At 41.9% G+C, this 18,506-nt stretch overlaps 1 protein-coding gene across 3 annotated transcripts in view; it reads left to right on the top strand.

Annotated features, from left to right (window-relative positions):
- Nucleotides 1-1,090: 1,090 nt before the first annotated feature.
- Clrn1 (clarin 1) overlaps nt 1,091-18,506 on the top strand; it is a 36,097-nt gene continuing 18,681 nt past the window's right edge. For 2 of the 3 annotated variants that reach the window (XM_021158965.1, XM_021158964.1), the window contains exon 1: nt 1,091-1,515. In XM_021158965.1, coding sequence (XP_021014624.1) covers nt 1,263-1,515 — 253 coding nt within the window. In that variant the 5' untranslated portion in view covers nt 1,091-1,262. Of the gene's footprint in view, nt 1,516-13,435; nt 13,490-18,506 lie in introns of all 3 variants that reach the window. The other variant, XM_021158963.1, reaches the window with a different exon arrangement.

Genomic DNA, 18,506 nt, shown 5'->3' with positions numbered 1-18,506 from the left:
GAGAGAGAGAGAGAGAGAGAGAAAGAAAGAAAGAAAGAAAGAAAGAAAGAAAGAAAGAAAGAAAGAAAGAAAGAAAGAAAGAAAGAAAGAAGACATACACAGAGAGACAGGCAGGACACAGAGAGGGAGACAGACAGACAGACAGACCTCACAGAGACAGAAAAAGGGACAGAGACAGAGAGTCAGAACACACAGGCAGACCTACAGAGACAGAGAAACAAAAAGGGCCATTTTATTTTTTTCGTGAGAATCCTCACGGGACACCCAGGATTAAGAAGTAGTCACGGATTCCACACTTGAGCTTTCAGGACTTAATTCCTAAACCAAATACACATTGCTACATAATATCCTTCCGATCTTTGTCTCTTGACTCTCAGCTACTTTCCCTGGAGACCCGCTCTTCGGTGGTGGCTCTGTCTAATCACAGCGCTTCCTTCCGTGTCAGTGCTCTTACCTTTATACATTCAGCTGCTTCTTGGCCCCACAACCGGTCTCCCTTGCTGTCATACTGCAACAGCCAAATGCTTTCAAATAAAAGCATTTCTAAATGTACACATTTTCAACTGTAGCTCTGTGTTTCTGTGCCTCAAAAAGAGTTTGAATCAAATTCTAAGTAGATATCATAGAAAATGTGGGCGTGGGAGAATTGGGGGTGAAGAGGACAGGCCTGTGTAGCTCTGGGATCTTCATGTCTACACCAGATGCAATGCGGTGCCATGGTTCACCAAACTAAAATGAAACATTTTTAAAAATCGATTAATTATTGTTACCTGTGCCAAAGCTCCCATTCTCCCACGGCCGAGGGCAAACAAAACCCAGAAATAAAAACTCATCAATACGTGAATGTCTCACATTGCTGCAAACTTACCGTAGGAGCCAAGGCTTCAGCTCACCCAATCAGACAACAGGCTAGGGAGGACTGGCTTCTCTCAAGTTACACTGAGGACTCCATCTGTTACCCTAGACCTTTCTTAGTAAGTGACGTGAGAGAGGACCGTGCAGGCAATTTGGAAGAGTTTTATTTTACAAACTCTGAATCCACAGATTTCTGTTTAAGGAAAGCAGCAGCAGAAGAGGAACAAAGCCCACTGTGGGTGAGAGAAGGATGCTTCACGGACTGGCGTTCTGCCTGGTGGAACCACTGTAAGGAAGGGCAGTGTTTTTCAGCTGCTGTGATAAATGCAGCCGACGGGGCAGTCGCTACTTGATGCTCACAAAGGTCTTTGTTTTAAAGTTTGTCTTCACCGAAGCCTTTTCTCGTCATGCCAAGCCAGCAGAAGAAGATCATCTTTTGCATGGCTGGCGTACTGAGCTTTCTCTGTGCTCTTGGAGTGGTGACGGCAGTGGGCACCCCACTGTGGGTTAAAGCCACTATCCTCTGCAAAACAGGGGCTCTGCTTGTCAACGCGTCAGGGAAGGAGCTGGACAAGTTCATGGGCGAGATGCAGTATGGCCTTTTCCATGGAGAAGGCGTAAGGCAATGTGGGCTAGGAGCAAGGCCTTTCCGGTTCTCGTGTAAGTAACACTTCCATCTAAATTACTTAACGCTTTCTGAACACTCTTCCAGCTGTTGCAAAGACATAACGAGGATCCTGCCCTGTCTATCAGGACTCTAAGCAACTTGTTTAGCTTTTCTTTTCTTTTCTTTTTTCCTTCCTTTGGTTTTTATTCTTATTAATTTTTTATTCTTGCTATTTTTACTATGATCACTATAATTAATTGCTATGATGTTATGTTCTTTGAAAGCATAACCCTTTAAAGAGTCTGACAAGATGACTACCATTAAGGTATGTGATGCCAAGGTGATCCTCAGCACCTGCATGATGGGAACAGAAAACCAAGTTCCCCAAGTTGACCTCTGACATCCATATACACACTATGGCACTCATACACATACTTGAGCACATGTGCGTGCATCTCTCTCTCTCTCTCTCTCTCTCTCTCTCTCTCTCTCTCTGACTCCCTCTGTGTGTGTGTGTGTGTGTGTGTGTGTGTGTGTGTGTGTGTGAATTTTCAAAAACGAAAGTATAACCCTCAGGATTCTTAAGTATTACTAATAATATAAGACACTCTGGCATCTTTGTTAAAGAAAAACGGTACTTAAGAAAGTAGGAACTCTGTAAGGAATGGGCTTTGTGCCTTTTGTCCTTTAAAAGGGGACCAGTTTACTTGCATTTCCATTGGCCCATGACTGTGTTTCTTACCCTGCCCCACACTGCTAAAACCCTGGCTGATGATTTAATAACTTCTGTTTTCATATTTAACCAATTTGGAATTATTTGCCTACAAAAATTTTTAAAGTGATCTGCTGAGACATGCACACCGACAGTACACAAAACCTGACTGACCTTCAAATATGGCAGGGAGTAGGAGATATTTTCTGTCATTATTTGTGCAAAATGGGAGTGCTATCTGTAGTATTTATAACATGCTTATCTTGAGATGAGAAGTTTTTTATTTTTTTTAAAAAGCTACCACGAGAATGGGCAACTCATTAAATGAAAATTAATAAACAGTCATTTGTTGTATCTCTCACTACACACACCCAGAACTTATTATTATTTCAAAGGGCTGGTTTGGAGCAATCTTATGAAGACACAGTCAGTAAATTACTGCATAAATCACTCTTCAGGAAAAGGAGACTCCCAATTGAGGCATTAAAATGAATTATTATTTTGTCTGAGCTTCTTTTCTCCTCTAGTATAGGTAGAAGGTGAAATTAATTGAATTTATTATTAACATATGCAGCATCTAATTAAATTTCAGCTCTGGCCCATTTATATTTCTGCAACATTCCTTATATCTTCTAAGCAGTCATTTGGCAGTAACCTCCAACTCATGTAGGTTACAAAGTGATATGAATTATCATAGGGCTCCAGAAAATCCCCAAGAATTAGCCTTCAGCTTTCCAAGAAATGATCATCAACTAGATTTGCTGAAGTGGACACACCTCAGCAAATAGCAATAAGGCTTTAGTTCCTTATGATAACTGAGCTCTGAGAGTCGCTCAGCTTTGTAGGAGGTGGCAGTAGGAAGGAGAACAGAGCAGAATACTGTGTGCTTTGCAACTGCATTAAAAAATAAAACAGGAAAACAGATGAGATGATTTCACTGTGAGTCACCAGCAGCTAAAGCCCGGGTAAAGCTTCTCACAAAGGAATTCAGACAAAGGCAGGAATGACAGGGAGTGTTCCAGAGGCCTTGTGTTTATCTCAGTGAATAGGAGGTAAAGGTGACTTCTGCCACAGGATGGGTTTCAAAGCGGCAACAAGATGTTTTCTTAGCACTTACTGCATAGTCGCTAGCTACTTCATATGCTTTATCTTGCTTGCCTTCACAACCCAGAGCCACGCGTGTTCTTGTGGTTCAGTACATGATTTATGGGCTGCGTCTCTTATGCTGGCCTTACATGGGAAGTTCTTCTAATCAAGTGCTCATTTGCCTGTGTTCTATGAGGATTATCAGAGCTGAGCAAGGTTTTGACAATACCATGGTCTGCCTCACAAATTACACTGGTCTTCTTGCTACTCTGTACATTTCTCCCTAGCCGAGGGAAGAAAAGTCTATATTGTGTGTGTGTGTGTGTGTGTGTGTTCTGTGATGATAGACCTTTCTATACTTTCTATACATATTAAGTACACACAAAATAATACATGGAAATACACATATCAAAACTTCATTTATCTTGTTGAATCCCAGAGAAATATACTAGTAATATAATATTTTTCTGCCTAAGCAAACAGCAACAACTCTTTCAATATACCATGAAGGAATGTTAGGAAGACTGTGCAATGTATAAACCCAATGAAATTCTCAAAGAGGACATCGCTTATCTAAATACTGTGTTGAAACTCCCTATCAACATGCTTTTGAAACACTCTGTGCTTCAGAAGTCCACACTCCCACCACACTGTAGCTTATAGGCTGCATGGTCTCATTCAAGATGCCATCCCTACCCAGCCAATGATGTTACATCAACTTGCTTAAAAGAAGAGGACCTTCGCATAAGTTCTCTTAGTGGTAAAGTGGCTGCCCCATTAATATAAAACAGTAAGCGGCTTAAGGCTGTCTTCTCAATGGAAGCTTCCTTTGAGCAATGACAGTGGCCACCAGAGACTGCAGAGAGGTGTTTCTTTCCCGCCATTTCTACAGCCCAAATAGAAATTTGAAAGCAATCATTCCCAGAGCAGCCCCCTTCCTCATTGCTTCTTTTGAAAGTTACCAAGCAAACACTGGGATTCAGAGAAAAGCTCCTGTATAGGAGCAACGGAAAAGATAATTTAACAAAGTATTGATCATTTCGTGATTAGTTGTCTTATTACCATCGGTTACTATAGACCTAGATTTCAATTCTATTGGATTTTTACCTGTATTTTGTTTGCCTAGGCTTTTGTGGGGAGGGAGGTACTGGAGTTTAAATGCCAGGGACCTTGCACGTGATGGCCAAGTGCTATGCCACTGAGTCATGGACCTTGCTGCTTAGAGCACCATTGGCCCATAGAGTTACGATGTAAGCCCTAGTAGTCATATTAAACATTAAAAAAAAAAAGGCGAAAGTCACCTAATAGTTTTCTTTAACTATGAATCCAGAATTTGTTTATGTAAACATATAATCCACATAAAAAATGATTGAAATGTTTTACATCTTTCTTGGTGCAGTCTTGGAATTCTAGTGCATGTTTATAGGGCACACTAATTAAGACTGGCCACATTCAAGTGCTCATTTTAATGCTATTTTACTGTACAGTATGGATCTAGATGGAGATGTACTCTGAATAAATTGGCTATTGGCAACGTCCATATTTTAAGTGACTTTTTACTTGGCCCTGCTGGATGAGTCTATGTGTGTGATTTTTATGCGCAATGTCTATGTCGCTATATAGATTGAATAGCATGAAAGTAAAGAACGAAGCAGAAGAAGAGTTTGGCAATGCTGTATGTTAGTTCCTATTAAATGTTCCCTACTGACCATTCATTCTATCTCTTTTAATTACAACCCAGCCCTGCTCTGTTAGGATGCAAAGTTATGCTGGGAAAACTTCTGCCTCATTTATTTTGGCTGATTCTCATCTATCTATGGGGTCAGTGGTTCATTTACTACAGGTCACTAGCTTTTCTGCCAAGACCATGGTTTCATTCATTATAACAAGTGGATGTTTGTCTTTGACATGGCTCTTCATCATATGTCACCTGTAAAATTTCAATGACAGTGTTTAAACACCAAGTGCAGCAGCTATCAAGACAGAAACTGCCACTTTTGAGCCCTTCCTGGCCCACTTTCACTGTGTGTGTGTGTGTGTGTCTGTGTGTGTGTGTGTGTGTCTGTGTGTGCGTCTGTGTGTGTGTCTGTGTGTATACATGTTTGTGTGTGTGTTTCTGTTTTGTTGGTTTGAAACACTGCAGAACATTACCAAAACATGATATTCAAGAATCATATGGTATTAATCATTCCTAGATACACTATGTTCATTGCCAACATAGTTCAATGAGCTGGAAAAAAAAAACATATGGAGTTTTGTGGGGTTTTTTTTTAATGTGAAAAAAAAATAGAATTTAACCAATCATGTATTCCAGCTTCCCACAAAAAAAAAAAAATGTATTCCAGCTTCCAACTTTAGTCATACTTTGAAAGCATTTTAATTTGGGCCCCATGATTGAAAATTTGTAAAAGCCTTGACAGAGGCAGTGTATTTCATATTTTGAGAAAGTAGAGATTCTTTACCAAATTAGGCATAAGATCCAGATAGTATAGGGGATGTTGAAATTATTTCTGTGAATGAGAAGGTGACTTCTTGAGCATATTGTGGTATAGAATAGTGGAGACTTGAGGGTTGCTGTGAACAGGAATGAGCTTTGACACTACCTCCTACAAGTGTGGCTCATGCCTTCTGCTGGCCCATCCTGGCCCATCTGGGCCCCCCACACTCTCTATGGCTTTCTTGCAAGAGCTGACAGCTTAATGTTCTTCTAACGAAACCTTGCCCTGTCTCCTCCCGTCCTCTGCACACAGCCTGTGTGGATGCTGACGTGAGCAGATGTGTCTGGGAAAGAAGCATGCGTGCCTTATCTCTGTTTTCCTTATGGGAGGAAGGAACCCATCACCCCATTTGCGCAGAAAGCACAGGTCTCCTGTATTTCACTTTGGAGATGCTTCATCTAGACACATTCAACAATGAAACACTCTAGTAAACACAGACTGTTTTCTCCATGCAATCAATAGTAATTAATGGAACAAACGTGAGAAGGTTTTCAGTGCTCTCAACTTCACAGCCTACTACCCTTCCTCAGTCTTGCTGTTCGTTCCTCTGCTTTTCCCAATGCCTGTATTATACGGATTTAAGCATACACATTTCTGCTCTGCACAGAGAGGCTAATCCCAGAAGACAGGGGTACATACTACTCATGAATGTATGAAACAGAGTGTAGCACAAAGAAGGATTCACAACTGTTTAATAATTGGCTCTATTGTAATCAAGCAGCCAGACTGGAGATGAATTTCCACCACTTGCTAAGGCTCAGTGCTTGGTACTCTGATCACTGTCTTCTTCTTCTAAGATAAGATGGGGGTAGAACTGTGTGGTTCCTGAACATTTCTTTTAATTCAAATGTTCTGTGATATATATATACAATGACCTGCTGGTTTAGATGAGGTCCTTGAGGACTTGAAATTGTCCAACCTTTTTAGTCTCTGTCACTTAATATCTGCCCTGACTGGCAGATTTTGGCCACCATTTTTAGGAGTAGTGAGTTTGTCATGTTTTATGAAGTAGTCTCAAATGTGCACCATGTGTCGGGTCCCAGGCTCATTTCTTTCCTTCCCTGTCGCACTCTTTTTAATGTTTTATGTGGAAAGTGGGAGACTGGAAAAGGATCTCTGAGGAAAGGGCTGGTTTGGAGCTTAGCAGCATGGACTAGCCAGTTCTAAGAGCAGGCCCTCCCATCAGCACCCAAATGCCTGAGTCAGAACAGAGAAGGCACCACAGTGACAGCAGAGACGGGGTGGGGAACTCTGCTCTTCATTTCCTCTTCATTTGTTCTTCTCTGTGAATTCCTAGTCTGTCTTCCATGAAAAACGCCCATCAATCTAATTTCTCACCCTGAAAATGGCAAGAAGTCATCTGTCTGCGTAACATTTAGAAGTTACTCTTTACCCAAAAAGAGGTTCTGGATGTTACTCTGTACACATGTCAGGGAAATGTCAGGGAAATACTTTTCAAAAGGCAAACATCTGTTTTCCCCTGACCTTCACCGCTCCCTACTCCCATTTCCCTATCAAAAGGCCAACAGAATCAGCACTGCTTAACAATCAGAATTGCAGCCATGTGGCCTAGTGCATTAAAGTGCAATGTACCAGCCTTCTCTTTCTCTAACTCATCCCGTGCACTGACGGCAGGCCTCTTACTGTCCCAGAATACCATGTATGTACTTGGATGAGACAGTGTCTCACTATGTAGCCCTGGCTATCCTGGAATTCACTGTGTAGACCAGGCTGGCCTCAAACTCATAGAGACCTGCCTGTCTCTGTTTCCTGAGTGCCAGGAATAAGAAAGAAAGGAAGAAAGAAAGAAAGAAAGAAAGAAAGAAAGAAAGAAAGAAAGAAAGAAAGAAAGAAAGAAGAGAGAGAGAGAGAGAAAGAGAGAGAGGAGGGAAGGAAGGAAGGAAGGAAGGAAGGAAGGAAGGAAGGAAGGAAGGAAGGAAGTCTAACTATGTCTTAGGGATTTTAGAGATTTAAAAAAGTTTTTGTTAGTTTGTTTGTTGTTTGTTTGTTTGTTTGTTTGTTTTTACACATAGCCCTTGCTGTCCTGGAAATTACTATGTAGACCAGGCTGTCCTGCCTCTGTCTCCTGAGTGCTGGGATTAAGGTGTGAGCCACTATTCCTGGTTTAAAATTTATTAACTAGTTCATACAAATGGTACACATTTTAAAATTCCAAATGATATTTCAATATACGTAACCTTTTAAGATTTTCTTTTTTTTTTTATGTCTGTGATTGCTTTGCCTACATGTATGTATGCACCATGTGCATGCCTGGTGTCTGCGAAGGTCAGTAGACAGGGGTTGGATCTCCTTGTGAGTCACCATGTGATTGTGAGAAACTGAACCTGCTCTACTGCAAGAGCAACACATATTCTTAAACACTGACAGTTTCCCCAGCCCCTTGATATTTGTAATGTTTAAATTGAGATTGCCATTGCTATCTCCCAAAATATTTATCATTTCTCTATGGGGAAAACTTACAAAATCCCCTTTGCAGCTTTGAAGAATGTCCACTGTATTATTTTATCTATAGGTACTTCAATATACAGTGGATCTTCCTGATCCCATCTAAATGTCTTATACAATTTGATCAGGCTCAACCCCTTCCACTGCCCCTTATCTCCTCAGCATCTTCTTTAATGTGATGCTGAAATCTCACAAGAACTTATCTGTACATTCACTCCTTGCTTTTTTTCTCAAAGGTTTATTTATTTATTTCATGAATATGAGTACACTGTAGCTATCTTCAGACACACCAGAAGAGGGCATCTGATCCCATTACAGATGGTTGTGAACCACCAGGTGGTTGTTGGGGATTGAATTCAGGACCTTAGGAAGAGCTGTCAGTGCTCTTAACCGCTGAGCCATCTCACCAGCCCCACTCCTTGCCTTTTTAACTTCACATTTCAATCCCTAATACCCAAGCCCTGGTTTTCGACCTTTGGAAGATAAAATAGTTAGTCCTGCTTGATGATGTAGATTAATCAGGTCACGTGATTCAGAGTCTAGTCTCTGAGCTATGAATTATACTGCTTTTGTATCCACAGTTTAGGTTTAGACAAAGGTATCTGATAACACTCTTTAGTTAACTATGGTCTTTATGGTATTACCATTAATGAGTTTGTTCAAATTGTATACAACAGTTAGTGGATCAGGAAGATCCACTGTGCTTTAGCCCTGAAGCTACTATAGTTAAAATAATACAGTGGATATTCTATAACGCTCCAAAAGGAATTTAGTTTGAGGAAAGCATGATTGCACCACAGCCATGAACAGAGTGAGAGACTTTGTCATAGTTAGAGTTTTACTGCTGTGAACAGACACCATGACCAAGGCAAGTCTTATAAAAAAAAAAACAACATTTACTTGGGGCTTCAGTCCATTATCATCAAGGTGGGAGCATGGCAGTATCCAGGCAGGCATGGCACAGGCAGAGCTGAGAGTTCTATGTCTTCATCCAAAGGCTGCTAGTGGAAGACTGACTTCCAGGCAACTAGGGTGAGGATCTTATGCCCACACCCACAGTGACACACCCATTCCAACCAGGTCACACCCATTCCAACAAGGGCACACCTCCAAATGGTACCACTCCCTGGTCCAAGAATATAAAAACCATGACAGACTTCCATAAAATGAGTTTCACAACTGAACAGGTACCCACACCTGACTCATTTGAAAAACTAGAAGCATCAAGACAGGATTAGAGCATCAATTAAAGTCCCTTTTTTTGTTTTTTATTTTCTCTGAGACAGAGCCTCACTCTGTAGCCCTGGCTATTCTGGAACTCACTGCAATATCCCAGCCTCTGCCTCACAAGTGCTGGGATTAAAGGCATGTGCTGTTCGTTATACTTGGCTTCAAGTCTCATTTATAAAAAAAAAAAAAAGAAAGAAAGAAACAAAAGCTCATTTTACCTTAAAATTTCTGTATTCTATAAAGCTAGAATCACATTTTAAAAGAAAACTCATATGTACTATACTAAGGCATCTTAAAGTTTGTCTATATACAATTCATTTTTGCTGGAGAAACCTTTCTGTGACCCTGGGTATATAGGTAAGTAATATAGTGACACAATTTCAGCATTTTTTGCAGAAGGCAAATCATAAAGAAGTTTAGTATAAGACAATTCTTTGGTACATATATACATTTGTCACTTATTAACAATGAAAGCAAATTTGCATAATAATAACATGAATATGATCATTTCTTTTTGCATAAAGAATTGAGTCTTGGCTGAATATTTAATACATCAGAACACAAAGCATTGCCGACATTTTTCAGAGTTGATCAATATTTTGCTTTTAAGGTTGTCAGTGCTGAGGTTGCTACTTTGCATGCACATGCAGTGCAAGATGGAAGAAGAGTGTTTAGAGCCACTTCAGGGAATGGCTGGAAACTCAGTCCCCATCCAAGCCAAAATGTAGTTAACAAGTATTTTGAAACTCAAGCCAGCAACTCAGATAGAAAGTTTTAAAATTAAACACTCCAACAATATAATACAATGGAAATTAACTTGATACTTACCTGCTAGAGATGATGTAGGAAACTACTAGAAAGCCTTTGTTTTCCATGATGTTTATTAGAGCAGGAAACCTTATATGCAAGACAGTCTGAACTGAGCCCTAGTGTTCTAAGTAGTGTGTGTCTCCACTGTGTGGTGTGAGTGGATGTGTGGTGTGCATCGTCATTGTGCAGTGTGAGTGGAGAGGAGGTGTGCATCGTCCTTGTGCGGTGTGAGTGGATTGACAGTGTGCATCACCGATTGTGTGGTGTTACAGGATGTACAGTGCTCTGCAGCTTCAGCATCAAACCTGCAATGAAATCGTGCATGCAACATACAGTGCCACCTGCAACACCTCACATTCACTACACATTCGATTTTGAATTAATTTTTACTCATTCAGAAACATTTTATGGTTGCCTGACCTTTTAGGCCCTCAACATTCGGCTGTGTGTAACCCCATAGTAAGAAGATGGGCACCAAACAATTAAAAACTTTGCTTCTCATAGATATGCAGCTAAATGCTCAGGCTAGATGTGGTAGGTTGGATACTCTCAATACAGGTATGATAGAACTGGTTAAGCAAACTTGATATCCGGTAGAATAATTTATGCAGGCCTGGTGCTTTGCTCCATCTCAGCATGTTATAACTGTGGCCAAGCCATTCTCAGAAGTTATTACCCCAGTGCCATCACGCCCCTGTGGATTCCGAGCAGTTAAATGGGTTCTATTATCAGAGACCCATATGTGCCAAAGTGTCTGTGCTCCATAAGCCACCACGGGTGATTAAGGCTCACTGGTGGGCTGGGCTGGAGTCAGGGGCATGCTCTCCAGCTGAGAAAGATTCAGGTGAGGAACTGGGAAAATTGTTTTTAAATGGATCTGTCATATCATCAGGCCCCCTCCTTTTAAGGGCTGGGCCATGAATCTCATTCGGTCTGACCACTTAGCCATTAGGAGCTTGGCTCAACACCTTGAGTGTGTAGGTAATATTAAGAAAGATGGATCCATGGAGCTTAGTCAGAGAAATCTTTTACCAGATTTTCATAATGACCGGCTGCAGACGTGCTGAGGGGAAAGTCAGATCAAGAGCATTTCCGCAAAAAGAAAGAGATCTCGCCCCCTCTTATTCTCTTTCAAGAAAATGAATAGGTGAACACCATGAGGCAAAATAGGTCTTTAAAAATAAAAATGTCTTTTATGTAGAGAAAGACAAGTCGAGAAGAAAGGCAGAGCCTCTGCTACGGCCTCCAAGGCTTTAATCTGAACAGAAGTTGCTATGCCATGGCTGACATCACTATCAAAGGCTGCCTCTGTTCCCAGAGTCTTGCAGATGGCATTATCTGCATTTCACATCTGGCAGATGAAGCCAAGAGTGCTGACGAGACCAGAACTATTAGAACAGTGGTCCATGAACCTGGATGCAGCTTAGGATCACCTGGGGAGTCTTTAAAACTACTGATGCCAAGGCTCCATCCCAGAACAACTGGATCTGGCTCCGTGGGGCAGATGCTGGAGTCTTGGGTTGGCTTGACAGCTTGCCAGGTGGTTGTAAGATACTGTCATGGTTGAGGATTACTGGAGGGATGGTGGTCAGGACTGGTGGCATCAAGTGAGGCTAAGAGATCAAAACTCTCTCGGGAATGAGGGAAGACCACAGCAAGAGGATGAGAAACAGTATTTAGGATTTCACATTTCAGAGATTTTCTGGACCAGTTCAAGCTAGGATCCTTGGCTTCCCACCACTGAACTGTACATATTCTCAAACAACCTAGTGGATAAATCTCCAGTGTGAAATGGAATATACTTCCCTGTCTGCCACAAAGGTATTCTTTCTTTGCACATCTGCCCATTTGTTACAAGTCCAACTGGTTGGGCCAAAGAGTCAACTCTGTCCCTGATAGAGTAGCTTCTGGCTACTCTATCGTACCTGCTTGTGTCAGTGAAGCCACCTGTCAGTGAACTTGGCAGAAGATCGGAGACATGATCTCTAATCACTTACGCAGAAACAAAGCTACCGTTTTGAGCCACTTCTGCCCGTCTTCTATTCAAAGCCTCTGGTCCTTCCAGCGACTCACATAGGGTCCCCTTTAGCTGTATGCTATCAGTCTGAAGAACATTTTAGACAGGGCGTTACAGAGTTGCACCCCCAAAATGTGCAACCCACAGGAAGTAGAAACAAGAACAGAAGCAGCCTATCAGATGATGGGGAAAGTGTGAGACAGGCATCAAATAAGCAAGGAACAAGAAAGCCAAAATGTCAGCCTTTAAAAAAAAAAAAAAGCAATAGCTGCACACCTGTGATGAAGGAAAAGGAGAAAAGATCTGAGCTATAAAATAGAAAGTTTGTCTTCATTCATTTCACATAATCCAGGGACTACCGTGGAAGGAGGAAGCTCTTTGGTGCCAGTGGAAGGCATGTAATCTGATCACCTGTAGACCAAATGGCCCTTGCCCAGTCCCAGTGGTTGGTCCTTAGACTAGAAAATGCAGACACCTGCACTGCGTGAGCACATCCCACTCTGCTGGGCAGCCCTCCACCTGTTCTCATCAGGTTAAAGAAATATTTAGGCAATTACTCCAGAGAGCTTCTACATAAATGATCTCATCTGTATTTCTCATAAGCTCTGTGACATTGCTTTCTTTCTTCTTTTTTTCTCTTTTTTGACACATAATATACATGGACACAATGTGTGTGTGTGTGTGTGTGTGTGTGTGTGTGTGTGTGTGTGTGTGTGGTATAGGGATTAAATCAGAGTAACACATCTGTCATTTGTGGAGATACATTCAAAATTTTCTCTTTGATATTTTGAAACACGCAATATACTTTTGTTAACTAGGGCCACCCTATAGTGCAGCAGAGCATAGTTCTCCTGTCTAATTGGAACGCTGTGCCTGTTGATCAATCTCCCCCTCCCCGCCCCAAGCCTAGCCTTTGGTAACTCTCTATTTCTGTGAGATTGCTGTTTCATTATCCCCATTTACAGGCAAGGGAGCTGAGATGTTTAGAGATCTCATACATAGTAAAGACAAAACTACATTAGTCCCAAATCTTTATAATCCTAAAATCTCTGTTCTGCTCAACCTGACATTCTCTTTCAGTTAACTCCTGGTTAACCCCAGCCATCAATGTCTGAATAATTGTAGTTACTACCAAAATTATTGTATTTTTTCAGCAAGATCAATGAAGGAGAGGTACTCTCTGTATGGGGACAAAGGAGAGAAAGCAGGTAAGTTTTCAGGGTCAGTTATATTTCATTAACTATAAGCAGAGACTTTCCGAGTAAAGGAACAGCAGGGCAAATGGCTTCTTGAGGCCAGTGTACAGAAGATGTGTGAGTGGAAGGAGGAAAATAAGGCTGAGGGTGGAGGGAGGGATTGGCCAGGCCAGGTCAGTCCTTGCTTGCTAGGCAACGTGACACCACTACAAAAATTAAAGCATGTGACAAGGCAGACAATGGATGAGAAGAAGGAAAGAAAGGCAGGAGGAGACTTGCAACACCACAAAGCAGCAGCAGGAGAGCAGAAAGAAAGGGACACAGTCCCAAAATTCTCCTACAGAAATCCTGCAACTGACAGAATAATTTCAAAATTTCTACAAAGTTCTGGAAAACTGTTACAAGGTGGAGGGAGATAGGAAGAATGGAAGAAGCAGTTGTAGAAGGAAGATAAAGCCTGAGTTGGTCCTATTTCAGAGTTTACCTGTGGAATCCAAACAAAGAACACCATCTGTTAAAGAACCTTCGAGGCCAGGAGCAGTCTGGGGTAGAAGTAGAGGAGTTGGTACCTGCAGATAGGAAGCAGTGGGAACCCTCATATGGAAGGCAGCAGCTGGAAGCACAGCTGCAGGTGGGAGGCAGCAGCTGGAAGCACAGCTGCAGGTGGGAGGCAGCAGCTGGAAGCACAGCTGCAGCTGGGAGCAGTAGGAACCTGTAGCTGGAAGGCAGCAGCTAGAAGCACAGCTGCAGATGGACTTTCTTAGGGAAGAATGAATGAGATACTAAGAGACATGTCCTGGAAGAGACTGCTATATATAAGGGAGAGGGTGGCTGAGGTGCAAGGGACCGGCTGAGGAAAGCCTAGGGAGGGCAGACCATCATAGAAAATGGTTCACAAACCACAGGGATGTCGAGTAGGATGTGACTATGGTCCAGAGTATCACAACCAGAAGGGCAGAAGGGTCCTTTTCAAAGCAGCCATGGTAGAGTGGGGAAGGCAGGTTTTTGCAGGAGTCAAAATGGCAGCTGGATAAAAGGACCATGGCATAATGACTAGATTGCTAAGGGAAAGATTGTAAAGGCCAGGCTAGGGTGTGTGTCTATGTGTCTGTATGTGTGTGAAAGTGAACAGGTCTTCATGAACACTGGACTTTAATCTCCAAAACGCATGCTAACAAATAAGGAATAAGTAAACTGTATGTTGCATTCCCCCATAATTGGATAGTATTCAGACAGTATAGAAATTGGATAGTATTCAGATAGTATAGAGACCTGCTGCAAAATACAAAATAGTTGGGCAGTGCCTGAGTACCCAAGGTTGTCCTGGTCTTACACACACATACACACACACACACACACACACACACACACACACACACATATGGGGAGAGAGAGAGAGAGAGAGAGAGAGAGAGAACAAATTTCAAGAAAGAAACAACAGAAAATATTTGTGACCTTGCATATATCAAAGACTTCTTATCTTTGACATCTAAAACCTGATACATAAAAAGAAAAAATTGATAAACTGGACTTCATAAAAATAAGAACTGTTCTTCAAAAGACATACCCCAGATATGGAGAAAATATTTGATTTTCTTATCTGATAGTGGGCTTGCATCCAGTCTGCATAAAGTTGTCTCAGAACTGAATTTCAAGCAACCTAATAAAAAACATACAATACATATAAACAGACACACCACCCAAACTAATGAAAATATCAAAAACAAGCTCACCAAGTGTACGCTATCTCATCAGTCATTTGAGAATGTTCATTAAAACCACGAGACAGCCTATAGCTCCTAAGTGGCCACAGTTTTAAAAACCTGGCTGAAGAAACCATGGAATAACTGGGCCCTTGCTGGCAAGAAAGGGTGGCAGCTGCATTTTGGGGAGCACTTTGTTTTTTCTTCTAGTGTTAGACCTGCAGAAGCTCAGGAGTTGGGATAAAAGAATGAAGAAAGGTTGTAGATCGGCAGGACATCCTACATCTTAATTGTGGCAACAGTTAGACAAATTGAATGCATTGGTTAAATCTTGCAGAGGTCTGGCAAGATGGCTCAGTGCACAAAGGAGCTTGCAGCACAAACCTTGGAGATCTGAGCTTGAGTCCAGGAACCACATAGAGGTCCAAGGAGAGATTTCAACTCAGCATATTCTCAATAATAATAGTAATGACGATGATGAAGGTGACGAGGACGACAATGATGATGATGATGATGATGATGAAACTTAAAAAAAAACTTACAGAATCAGAATGAGAGACATTTTTCTCATGTTAATTTTATTGTTATCTTAAATATAAAGGGGGTGAAGAGTGACCACAAAGGCAGCCATTTCACTGTGACTTTAGGGAAATTAATTCTCTGTCCCTCAGTGAATTTACTCTATACACTTAAGGCAAAAGATTACTTCCTTCCTATTTTTGTAAAAAAAAAAAAAATGAATATGCCAGGCCAGACTTTGTAGATAAAGGAGCTTGCCACCAAGGCCAAGGACCTGAATTCAGTGTCTGTGCCCCACACTGTGGAAGGGGAGAGCCAACTGTGCTGAAAAAGCCATTTTCTGAGCAGCACTAATGTGACTTGCCCATGGCTGAAATTGGAAACAGACCATGAAATATCAGGAGGTGTCGCTCAAATGACATTGGGCAGTATGTGTCTAGGAAGTAGTCTTCTGTTCTCTGAGGGTGAGTATTACCATCAAGGATTCAAATATTTACAGCTGTGGAGAAGCAGTCCTTAACCCAGCAAGACACCCTGGACTCCAGGAATTTTGCAGTTAGCTGTTAACAAGTGAATGGAAATTATTTGTTAAAGCAGGCAGCTGGTGCCAACTCTCAAAAACTGTTCTCCACACATGCACTGCACATTACACACACACACACACACACACACACACACACACACACACAAAGGAATTATTATCTCTAGCTAGCCCATAGAAAAGACGCACAATCCTGGTATTTTATTTACAAGCTGTAAGCCTAGATTGGGCATGTTTTGAGCTATTCTAACTTACATGGCAGCCATATGTCCCAAGCTTGGTACTTGCTATTCCATTCTCACCTGGGGATGTCCTCAGGGTTCACTTCTCCTGGTCACGAGCTCATGATCCATCCAGCCTCATTCCACCTCCTCCCATCTCTCTTCAGACTCCTCAATCGACCTTCAAGTCCCGCTTTCTCTCTCTTCTGTCCAATCATAGGCTTTAGCCTCTTGTTAACCAGGGAGTAGGGTTTACATAGCATCACTTGGTTTATGTGAGGATCTTCTCATCAGGGGCAATCCTTGGGGGTCAGAATTTAGCATTTGAACATAAAGCAGCACCAGACAGACCAAGTCCCAACAGAGAGAGAGAGAGAGAGAGAGAGAGAGAGAGTATAAGATGTGACTATTGGCCTTTATTCTTACACTCACCTCTTACTCTATGGAAATGTTTGCTGGTCATGATGAGGATGCTTGGAGGATGGGATATGTTAATTACATTGTTATTATTACTATTATTACCCAAACACAGGAAACCTAATAAAATGTAAGTCTTATGTGCCCTTCTAAACTAGGGTCAAATGACTAACTGTGGTGCCTATAAGCATGGCAAAGTGTCTGCTTGCCTTCCAGGCTCACTCATTTCCTGTGGCTCCTCTCAGCTCTTACCTCATCCCCTGTCCATGGAGAGGTTTACCTTTCCAGCCAAGGGCTTCACTTCCCTTCCTCCAGCTACTGATCAGAATCTCCCTGCCATTTCTGCAGGGCCCATGCAGACTCTTGGTTCACTTGGATCTTTTTGGCCCTCTCCTCTCCTGCCCTCCCATCTTGACCATCTCTCTTCTCTTCTTCTCTCTCTCTCTCACCCTGACCCCTCCTCTCAAGGCCCAGTTCAGTCTATAGATCATGTTCGTCTGCTACCTTGTCTCCCTGCTCTGGACTCTTTCAGATGTCTCCGGTTGTACTCCCCCTCATATCTCCAATAAAAACCTCACCCCTCATACCTTGGAGTGGTCATATCCTCACTTCATTCAGTTTTCACATAGGATGGGGATCGTAAAAGGCTCCCTACGAACCAGAATGCTCTTCCTGGCAGTTTATTTTTGCTCTGATTCCCACCATCACCGCCACAAGGCTAATCAGTGCAACTTCTTGATGGGTTTGTTTCAATTTAGTTGTTACTTTGCATTTTTTTGAAGAGGATAAACCTACCTACCCTAACCACACAATGAGGCTGTCACCCTATTTCCTAGGTAGAGAAGTGAATGGAAGCTGGCTTTTAAGTAAAAAAACCAAGTCAACAGCCAACCAACTGTGAGAAGCAAGTGTGAGAATAGCAGGCTGGGCTGTTTGAATGCCTTCTCAATTAGAAACTCTATTGTAGTAGAAACAAGACTAGCGCTTCCCCTAAAAATTTGAGATTTCCATACCCCAAGGATGCAGGGCAGAGTGAGACACTGTGAAGATGGTATCAGGAATTCTCCAGCTATGAACTGCAATATACATTGACATTACCCCACCTCTCCAGGCAAATAAAGAACTTTCCAATATAATCTCCTTCCTTCCTTCCTTCCTTCCTTCCTTCCTTCCTTCCTTCCTCCCACCCACCCATCCACCTGTCTATCCATCCATCCATTTATCCATGCATGCCTGTATCCATCCACCCACCCATTTCATTTCTGATAAGCCCTTTAAAATAACCACAATAGCACACATAAAATGAATATAATCGATAACAATTATGAAATATCATCTAATACCAAGCTCATACTCAGTTTTATCTGGTTGTCCCAGTGTCATTTTTTTTATTTTTTATTAGGTATTTTTCTCATTTACATTTCCAATGCTATCCCAAAAGTCCCCCATACCCACTACCCACCCACTCCCCCTTTTTGGCTCTGGCGTTCCCCTGTACGTATGTTCCCCTGGGCATATAAAGTTTGCAAATCCAATGGGCCTCTCTTTCCAGTGATGGCCAACTAGGCCATCTTTTGATACATATGCAGCTAGAGACAAGAGCTCCGGGGTACTGGTTAGTTCATATT

Source organism: Mus caroli, chromosome 3 (genome assembly GCF_900094665.2).
Source record: "Mus caroli chromosome 3, CAROLI_EIJ_v1.1, whole genome shotgun sequence".
Classification (NCBI taxonomy): domain Eukaryota; kingdom Metazoa; phylum Chordata; class Mammalia; order Rodentia; family Muridae; genus Mus; species Mus caroli.
This window is presented reverse-complemented; position numbering and strand designations above follow the sequence as displayed.